At 40.4% G+C, this 10,604-nt stretch overlaps 1 protein-coding gene across 1 annotated transcript; it reads left to right on the top strand.

Annotated features, from left to right (window-relative positions):
• The first annotated feature begins 6,329 nt into the window (after positions 1-6,329).
• On the top strand, positions 6,330-8,639 carry LOC133931374 (uncharacterized). The gene is made up of 6 exons (XM_062378243.1): positions 6,330-6,592; positions 6,912-7,070; positions 7,161-7,265; positions 7,459-7,658; positions 7,763-8,159; positions 8,281-8,639. The coding sequence occupies exons 1-6, from the start codon at positions 6,509-6,511 to the stop codon at positions 8,518-8,520; spliced, it is 1,185 nt and encodes a 394-aa protein (XP_062234227.1). The 5' UTR covers positions 6,330-6,508; the 3' UTR covers positions 8,521-8,639.
• The last annotated feature ends 1,965 nt before the right edge of the window (positions 8,640-10,604 follow it).

Below are 10,604 nucleotides of genomic sequence, written 5' to 3'. Positions count from 1 at the left end.
GAAGAATGCAACTGTGAGTAAAGAAGAAGCTACAAACATTTTCCAACAAGAACCTGACATATGATTGAAAAAATCGATCATAGGTTTCATCATTCACAATCAAAAGGATATCACAAAATGCAGTGTCAAAAATAACTCAAGCACCTCAATCTAATAATAATATAGGACTCTCTATTTCAGACTTGTATATATAATCAAATTTACCTAACCGTAGTGGGATTCCTAAGCAAATCACACAAATATCCAACTTAGTTGTATCATTTGTGAGTATAACTAAAGACGCTAGTTCAAACAACCTCCTTTCTTATGCTGTAAAAGCTTTATATGAATTCAACTATAGAACAAATGGTTATAGAATGGCCGGTACCTGCAAGACGGCAACGGTTGAACACTGACGGGACGACGAGGTAACATGTAGATACACTCAATGGGTTGGCACCTTGACGGATGGCGGCAAAGTAGCCTCTGTAGAGGTCTAGGCAGTGGGGTGCCCGGGCTGGCCTGCGGCTGCATGTGCGTGGGCTAGGCGTCAGGGAGGAGGATGAGGATAGCGTCGGGGAGGAGGATGGGGCCAGCATCGAGGATGAGGACGATGGCGTCGAGGAGGACGGGGACTGCGTCTAGGAGGGGGCTTGTGGTCCTCCAACGGCATGGGTGAGGACAAGGCGGAGGTGGTGATGCTTGAGGATGACGCGTGAGGAAATTCAGCGGAAGGGGGAATATTTTCCTAAGTCTGGGAGGGTGCAGGCGATGCTAAGGTTATATAGGGGGTGCTTCACTGCCGGCACAAAGGGTGTGCCGGCAATGAAGGGGGGTTTCATTGCCAACTCAAATATGTATTGGCAGTGAAGGCGGGATTCACAGCCAGCCCATGACTTTAGCCGGCAGTGAAACACCCCCTCCCCCCCCTGCATAGCGAAGTAAAAAAAATTGTTCTGAGCACAAGCGTCCAACCTGTGACATGTGGCCTCAAAGTCCGAACAAACTAACCATTGCACTACTCAATTGTACTCGATTGTGTTCGTCCTATCTACATTTATTAACATTCTGTTAACCTCCAATCATAATACATATTTATTTTAATTTGAACTTGCTATATACCAAAATTAAGTTTTCTATATACCTAAATTTCATTGTTAAGTCTTCTAATTCAATAAAAATAGAAAATACATATGTCCATACCTAGATTACTATATTGGAGCTTGCTAATTAATTAAAAAATATAATTGGAGCTTCCTATGTATCTTAATTTTATGGATAATTTTTGAAGTCATTAAAAATTAAAAAGAAATATGCCCATACCTATAATTAATGTAAATCAATAGTAATGACACCTTCGTTAATACATAGTAATTCATTAATACATAGTAATACATAGCAACAGTGAGTGTGCTATTGCTAATTCATTAAAAATTAAAAATCAATGTGCTCAATAATAAAGACATATTCCAACATAAACTACAAATTGAAGCTTACATAACATAAATACGGTATAATTACATCTTAAATAAACTCATACATAGTAATTCATGTCTTTCATTAATATGCAAATAAAACTACTTATTCTGGCTTAACGATTCACCTTTATTATGATCATGGCATGTATAGGGAGGTTCATCGGTGTCTTCCATGAGACCTAAATTGACATCATCTTCAAAAGGAGGTAGTGCGTCGAATTGATTGTAGTCTTCCTCATTGATGACATTCTCCACTCTGACAGTCCTTCTTTTTACTTGAAGAAGCATGTGACGCTCCTCCTTGTTAGCTGGGTTCTAGTCATTTACATACAAGACTTGCATAACATCGTTTGCAAGTATGAATTATTCTTCTCTGTATCCAACGAGTTTTTGTCCACTGTAGTCATACCGTACTTATCGATCTTCACGCCCCATGGGAGTCCAACCCATTGGTATCGAAAAAGAGGAACCATTGATACTCTATAGTCGAGCTCATAGATCTCCTATATGAATCCATAGTAGGTCTTCCTATTGCTATTGCGGTCTTAGGCATCTATAAGGACACAGCTATTTTGGTTGGCGTCCTTATTATCTTGTGCTCTCATATAAAATGTATATCCAATAATATCATATATTTGGAATATAAGAATTGTAGTTGACTGTCTGTGAGTCAACACATTCAACTGAGCATACTCTATCTGCTTATCCATCACATGTTTACGTAAACAAGCGCCAAAATGATCTTGATGCTCTCACGCGATCCAAACATCGGACTTCCCTGGGGCGCGGGGGGCAAGAGCTTGTTTGGGTTGGAGAAGCTGCGCAGCGGGTGGAGTCGAGGGAGCGGCGATCAGAGTTGGGGAAGACGCTCTGGGTGAGCTCGATTGGGGCGGGAAAACAGCAGGACCGAGCAGGGAATCGACGGAGGAGAGTCCGGCTAAGCTTCCCCGAGGTCCTATGTACTCCCTCCTCCGCGCAGAGCATCGCCACGGCGAGGAGGTAGCATGACGCCACCATTTCAACCCCTCGAGCGCCCCCGCGCCATGGATAGCTGCGCAAGGCTCAGCTCGATCACTCATCGCGAACGCTCGCTTGGACCTGGCAGGCTTGGCTCCATCACTCTCTCGGCTCGACCGCTAGGACCTGGCGCTGCGAGCTTTGAGATGTTGCTTGGGGACACGTGGTGGTATCCAGATGGTGTTCTAAAGTGAGCTATTTGCAGCACGACTGTGTAGAATTTTTTTCCGCAACCAACAAAGCAAGGGAGGAGAAAGAAGCGACGACTTCACATGTTCTGCCACGTCGGAAATAATAATAGAAAATGCCAGATGGCAGCAAACGGGAATAGTATTGTGGGGACCAGATGGCATTTGAGAACAAGAGCTAGCTAGAGAGAGTTGCCATCGATCCGAGAGGGCACGCACTCCTCCCGCTGGTCTCATGCTGTGCAAGGAATGCAATGCGAAGCAGCACATGGTCTGATCCATTATATTCATCATCATCCATATATATAAGTATATGGGCAAGAAGAGAGCATCCATACCGTATACATCACATTCTCGTTCGTGCATGCATGGCTGGCGTTGTTGACCTTGGAGCCTGTGCCGGTCAATGCCATCCTTCACCGCAAGATAATAAAAAAAGAAAGGACAAGAAGCATACCTACTGTAGACTAGCAAGCTGCAAACAAGTTCACAAAACCGTTTGCACCTGAAAACTGCTCGCCTGTGGCTACCAAAAATTACGGTTATCATGATAATCAGGCAAAATTTAATGAGAATTCGCTCAAAATTCACTCGTTTAAATTTGAAATTCAGTGAGAATTCAGACCGAATTAACTGAACGGTAACCGGTTGATTTGCTATGGTTACCGATCGCATTTAGTGATTTATCGAGTTGTTTTTTCATATTTTTTAATTCATCGGTAACTGTTCGGTTTTAGCGATTTATCAAGCAGTTTTCATGAATTTTAGTGGAGTTAAAAAAAAACTAAAAATAGTTTAACCTTGTAAAATCAATAACTAATTCATCTGAGCTTCAAATCAAGTCAAACAAACTTTGTTGGTTTCCTTGTAACATAATCTACATGATAAAAGTATTTATACTCATAAAAAAGTTGAATATTTTATGTGAGAAAATATATTTGCTAAACATAGTTAAATGCATACTTTACTCTTTGCTAATCCAAAAATCATGAAACCAATTTTGCTAGTCTTATTGCATGATCCTATGTCCTTTAAAAATACATGAACTCATGAAATATTTTTTTACATGCAAGATTGTGTAAATGTTTTGCAACTAGATTAATTTATAACTAGGTCATCACACCTCCAAAATTAGTGAAACCACTTTATTAGTTTACTTATACTATGATTATGTAGGAAAAATAATGGTAGATATAAAAAGGTTAATTACAGTGCTGTTTCTTAACATAATCACTTTATGCTTGTGAACTTTGTAAAAATCATGGAGAAATTAATAAAAATCTAAATGAAGTGAAACCAATTTATAGATCCTCTTAAGATATTCCTACACAAAAAAATATGTGTTTATATGTTAAGATTTATCTTAACATAAGTTAATAAATGAATTGCACACTTCAATTTTTTTCTTTTTTAAAAAACTTCCTCCCTATAGAATATGATGCAAAATACATTTTGAATTTTTTTCACAGAAGGTCTTAGAATTGTCTCTTGTTTTTAGGGTTTTTTATTTTTATTTTTGAATTTTTTGAATTCAAATTCGAAAACCAGTTAGTTTCTATTATCGATGCGAAGTGGTAAGCTCGGTTATCACGATTTTCGAGCAGTAACCGTCGATAATTGAACCCTGGCTGCAAACATGGAATGAGCAGAGATTGATCTGTCACAAGCACTGATAAAAAGTGCAATTCTTGCTGCATATGCCACCAGAACTAGTTTACTGATAGAAGAACACCTAGTGCATGCAGGTAGTAAATTAGCATCCACCATGCATCATGACCTTTTCACTATTCTACGTCTTCGTTAGTATAACTATGAGCCTGTTTGATTCAGTTTCTGTTAGTTTTTGCTACACAAAAGCAGAAAATTAAACCAAATAGTCCATTTCTGAAAATAGTTTCTGAGAAGTAGAAGCTAGCAAAAGACTATTATTATTACTAAGAAGCTAGAAGCTAGTCGAGGAGTTTTTTAGCTTCTAAAGAATAATGTTCAAAGAGATATTATATATTTCATCCGCATCAAAAACCAATTCAAAAATAGCTTTTCTATAAGCATTTTTCAACAGCAGCTTTTGGAAAAGCATTTTTCAACCAAGCAAACATATATACATACTCCCTACTATAATATACCACATAAATAAACTGTATATACTCATTTATCACTATGAGTATACTTATATACTCATTCTAAGATACTCCAATATAAACTACATGAAAATAGAAAAGAAATCTATCAATTTTATTAGATTTTGATAATACATTTGTATTTGTATATAAAATGTAATACACTAAAAAAATGTGCAAACCAACTAAAAAACTATACATATCACTTGAATGATCTTATATACTCATATACTCCATGTACATACCATTTATCACATGAGATACTCCATACGTAATGAAATATGCGTATGTAGGAGTACATACTATTGGGTGTACCAAATATGCTTCATATATATATATATATATATATATATATATATATATATATATATATAGGACACCTATTCTATACTCCTAGGAGTATGTACTCCCACATGCAATATACCACCTAAACAAACACTTTATACTCTTTTATCATTTTTAGTATACTCTAATACTAATTCTAAGATACTCCAATATGAGTTGTATGAAAAAAAATTCAATGTTAGCCTTTCATTTTTGCTATATACTCTTTTTTATACATAAAAGAAGTATATACGCAAATTATGATAAAAATCATGGAATTTCATAAAAATTTTCGTGGGATTTGTATTGTAGTATCTTATAATTACTAATGAAGTATATTTAAAGTGATAAAGAAGTATAACACACGTGTAAAAGTGGTATATGAGAGGTGGGAGTACATACACCCAGGAGTACATACTAGTTTTCCTATATATATATATATATATATATATATATATATATATATATATATAGGAAAACTAGTATGTACTCCTGGGTGTATGTACTCCCACCTCTCATATACCACTTTTACACGTGTGTTATACTTCTTTATCACTTTAAATATACTTCATTAGTAATTATAAGATACTACAATACAAATCCCACGAAAATTTTTATGAAATTCCATGATTTTTATCATAATTTGCGTATATACTTCTTTTATGTATAAAAAAGAGTATATAGCAAAAATGAAAGGCTAACATTGAATTTTTTTTCATACAACTCATATTAGAGTATCTTAGAATTAGTATTAGAGTATACTAAAAATGATAAAAGAGTATAAAGTGTTTGTTTAGGTGGTATATTGCATGTGGGAGTACATACTCCTAGGAGTATAGAATATGTGTCCTATATATATATATATATATATATATATATATATATATATATATATATATATATATATATATATATATATATATATATATATATATATATATATTACCGCCTTAACCGCAAAATAAGCAATGCTAGTCCTATCCATCTTGAGCTATATATGTATGTGGTCGGCCTTAGCTAGTTTTTGACTAGTGTAGCTTAGGGAGCACTGAAGTGATAGGGCTGTAAGTCAGCTGTTATGGATGCCAATCCATCGTAGAAACTGCTTTCAATGCAAGTCTAAGGCAGCTCGATCTCTTACTTTGTACAAGTTAACATGCATGATTCTACTCTTGCTACTTGGGTACTTCAATCTATTCTCCTTTAGAATCAAGGTCAGAACACTTCCATGATTCCATTTCAGATCTATATATAAAGAGAAGAGAGAGATGCATGGCATGCATGTACATCAGTTAGCGAATACCACCATTGTACTAGCTTCCCCTCTCAATTCTACTTTTGATTTTCGACTAACATCAGTGTGGTGTGATATATCTTCCTAGTGAATCTATATATAGTGAGAATGAAAGCAAACCCCATCCTGATGGCCTTAGCTACGGCAGCGCTCGGGTTCCTCATCGGCGTTTCTTTTCCTGTAACACCAAAGGTAAGAATTGTTTTTTCCTGTAACACCAAAGGTGAGCATTATGAATGAACCAAAAACGGTCACCCAGTTAGCGTGAACAGCATAGAATTTCTCAACATAGCTCAGCACCCAGCATGGTAAGCGAAAACTAATCTGCCCGACAGTAGACACCAAATCAGACCATCTTATTACATTTCAGTACATATTTTACGGACTCCATTTTCATCTCTGCAGAGGTAAGCATTAGCCATGCATATATATAGTTGCCATCAAAATTTGAGCTTCTAACTTTATCGGCTGAACGAACGTGTATCTTCCTTTGGACCGTGTATGCATGTAGCTTCAATGTGGCATATTCCCTTGGAGTGTGGGTGGTGATGATGCAAACTCCACCTTCAGTGGCAGAAACATACTAGGCAGATTTTGGGTGCCAGTCACAAACAGCACTTCAACTGTGGAGGCGACTCCTGTCCTGGGGCCAAATGCCACTACTTCAGAGGTAGGAGTACAATTCAATTCAAACTGCGCGGCCACAGGTTTCGTCGATCGTCCGATTCTGAACTTTCGATCGGCATCTGATGTGCTGTAGATTGTTGCGCCGGCAAAGCCGAAAGGCGCGGCGAGGCTGCCACCGAATATCGTGGTTTCAGAGTCTGATCTTCACCTGCGCCGGCTGTGGGGAAACCCTCGAGAGGTCTAATTTTTGCCGATCCTTTTCTTATCTTTCCGTCTTAATAACTCTCAACTTTTTTTTCATTTTGAACTTGTTCATGGTTTGATCAATGGAAATTTGTATGTTTGTGTGCATGCGGTGTTAAACTTGTGGAATTAAAAGAATGCTAAAAAAAATAAACTTGCATTGTGGGCTGAATGACTGAATGGAGCAGGACACGCCTGTTCGCAAGTACCTTTTGGCGCTGACAGTCGGGTACAGTGAGAAAGCCAACGTGAACGCGACTGTTCACAAGTTCTCCGATAACTTCGACGTGGTGCTGTTCCACTACGACGGGCGCACGACGGAGTGGGACGACGAGTTCGAGTGGTCCAAGCAGGTCCTTCACATCAGCGCCAGGAAGCAGGCCAAATGGTGAGAGGAGCAGCCATGCATTGGTGCAACACAACTGCAAGTTCATCGACGAATCATTAATTGGTGCAACCTGAAACTGACAAATGGAAAAATTAAAAATGCAGGTGGTATGCGAAGCGGTTCCTGCACCCGAGCATAGTGGCTCCCTACGAATACATCTTCATCTGGGACGAGGACCTCGGGGTGGAGACCTTCGACGGCGAGGAGTACGTGAGGCTGGTGAGGAAGCACGGGCTGGAGATCTCGCAGCCGGGGCTGGACATCACCCGGGGGAAGAAGTCGTACGAGATCACCACCCGGAGGAACGGCAGCGAGATCCACAAGAACACCATCGGGGGGCCCGGCAACTGCGCCGACGTGCACCAGCGGCCGTGCAGCGGCTTCGTGGAGATCATGGCGCCCGTCTTCTCCAGGGACGCATGGGCGTGCGCCTGGCACATGGTCCAGAACGACCTCGTCCATGGCTGGGGGCTGGACGGCAACTTCTGGAGATGCGTTGACGTAAGGCGATCGATCACTAGCTAGCTAGCTAGCTAGATCTCTAGCTCTCGTCTTCTGGAGATGCGTAGTTCTTGAGTGCAACGATCATGCATGAATCATTGCGCGCATTTCATGCATGCAGGAGGCAGAGGAGCAGATCGGGGTGGTGGACGCGCAGTACGTGGCGCATCGCGCGGTGCCGACGCTGGGGCGGCAGGGCAACCCCGAGACGGGAGGCGCCGGCAAAGTCAGGCAACGCTGCTTTGACGAGTGGGGCATGTTCAAAGCCAGAATGAGAAACGCGGAAAGGGCAGCAGCAGCAGCTCAACGTCTTGTTGCACCACCGGATGCTGCGGCCCGGCCCAGCCCCAGCCCCAGATAATAATAGCCATCGTCATATTCTGCGCCTAGCCACACTATAATTTACTGTTATATCACCCCTAGTTACAATTCAGAAAAATACCAGTTACAATCCGCTAATTAAAACAGTTATAATCGCATGTCCAGAAGTATATAATTACAGCATGAGAAGCTATCGAGTTACATTTTAGATGTATTGTAGTTTATTGTTGTGCTACATCTAGTTACAACTCAGAAAACTGTCAGTTACAATCCGCTAGATAGACTAGTTACAACCGCGCATCCAGAAATATATAATTGCAACACGAGTTACGTTCATTCATAACACAATTGCAACTCAAATTTTTATACGTCTGATTATAACTTCTTGTCTCGCAAATTGTAACTCCCTGTCGCAGATTATAACTGACAGTTTTTTAGTTATAATGGGATGTACCGCAATAGTAAACTACAGTTTGCCTAGATACATAATATATATTTTACAGGTACGCACACATAGGCCTAGCACGTGCCCGACCGAGTAGCCAACTAGGCTTTGACGTGCGCACCAACCCCACAGACCCAACACGTGCCACCTGCGCCCTGAGCGCACTCCCACCCACCGACTCTACGGGCCCAATGGAGACAGAACAACGATAGTTACAACTATGAGCATAGAGTGATTACAATTACATGTTGCAACTATAGGCATAGAGCACGGTCCCACCCACAGTCCCACTGGGGAATAAGTAATGATTACAACCAATTGCAACTTCGTGTATAAAGGAGTTACAATTATTAGCATAGGGTGATTACAAATACATGTTGCAACTATAAGCATTGAGCACGTTCCCACATTGTGAGCAACGATTGCAACCAGTTACAACTACGCGCATAGAGAAGCTATAACATGTAGTATAGAGTGATTGTAACTATTAGTTGTAATTACAGACATAGAGTTGTTACAAGTATATGCATAGCGAGATTGCAACTCGCCAGCCTGGCTTGACTGACTGTAATAATTGAGACCATTTGTTTTCCAAATCGTAAATAATTAGGTTACAAATTATTTTTTATTTTTTATTTTTTATTTAAAATGTGGCTGACGTGAAAATCGGCAACCATTTTTTCCGTAGCTATATTGCTATTAAAAAATCATGCGAGCCCATGTGCTAAGGTTTTGTTACTTTTTTCTAGAACCGCTTTGCACGATCCCCTCGTATTTCCTTCCCCCCGGCATTCCATTTTGATTTTGATTCAAAATCCCCCACTCATCACCATCATGGTGATCGCTTCCACCCTACCGTGATCGCTCCGCTGCATCCTACCTCCGCCCTTCGAAATCCGCCGCAACCAATGCTGCACGGCCATCCAACAAGCTTTCATGCGCTTGTAGACATTGCTCACAAGGATCTAGGGATCCCGCACCAGGATTCGCCGGTGGGAGTAGTGGCGGGAGCGGTGGTTCTCTTCTTCGAGGGCATCACCATCGCCATTCACCTACAGGGGAGCCCCGCTGCCAGCATCCACCCTTCCATGCGCCCAGGATTTGGCATGTAGTGATGCCGCATCGGGATTTTAGAGTGGTGGGGCGCAACGATGTGGAGCAGAAGTTTGCGAGTGCCTTGCCTCTACTTCGAGCATCCCTCCATCATCATCCTTCACTGTGTTGAACGAGCAGCACCCCATCTTCATCAGGATCTCGATCTCGAAGGAACGAGTGATCTGCCCCCGCCGCGTGTATCAGATTCTATTTTTGCGATCTATGGTTTCTCAGTTGGTTGCTAGCATCAGCAATTGAGTAATGGTACTTGAGAATGTTGTTTGTTAGCAGTAAATGATTCGGGTTTGGTTTTGTTGATTTTAGTTGACTAGCGCAATTTGTGATGAAATTCAAATGAATTGGTTGTTTTAGGGGGTTTCTGATTTGGGTGTGAAAATGAAATCAGCAGTTTGTTCTATTGAAACCGTAGTTAGAATGTTGATTTTTGTAATAAATTCTAAATCATGTGTAAGTTGCAACTGGTTTGCAATTTGTTTTGAATCAGTTACATTTGATAACCGTTGTGGGCACATGGTTACCTAGTGTTATAACCAGTAGTAACTGGTTGCATCATGGTTTTTGTA

The sequence above is a fragment of the Phragmites australis genome, chromosome 10 (genome assembly GCF_958298935.1).
Source record: "Phragmites australis chromosome 10, lpPhrAust1.1, whole genome shotgun sequence".
NCBI classification, from domain to species: domain Eukaryota; kingdom Viridiplantae; phylum Streptophyta; class Magnoliopsida; order Poales; family Poaceae; genus Phragmites; species Phragmites australis.
The sequence above is the reverse complement of the archived record's forward strand: the minus strand, read 5'-3'. Positions and strand labels throughout refer to the sequence as shown.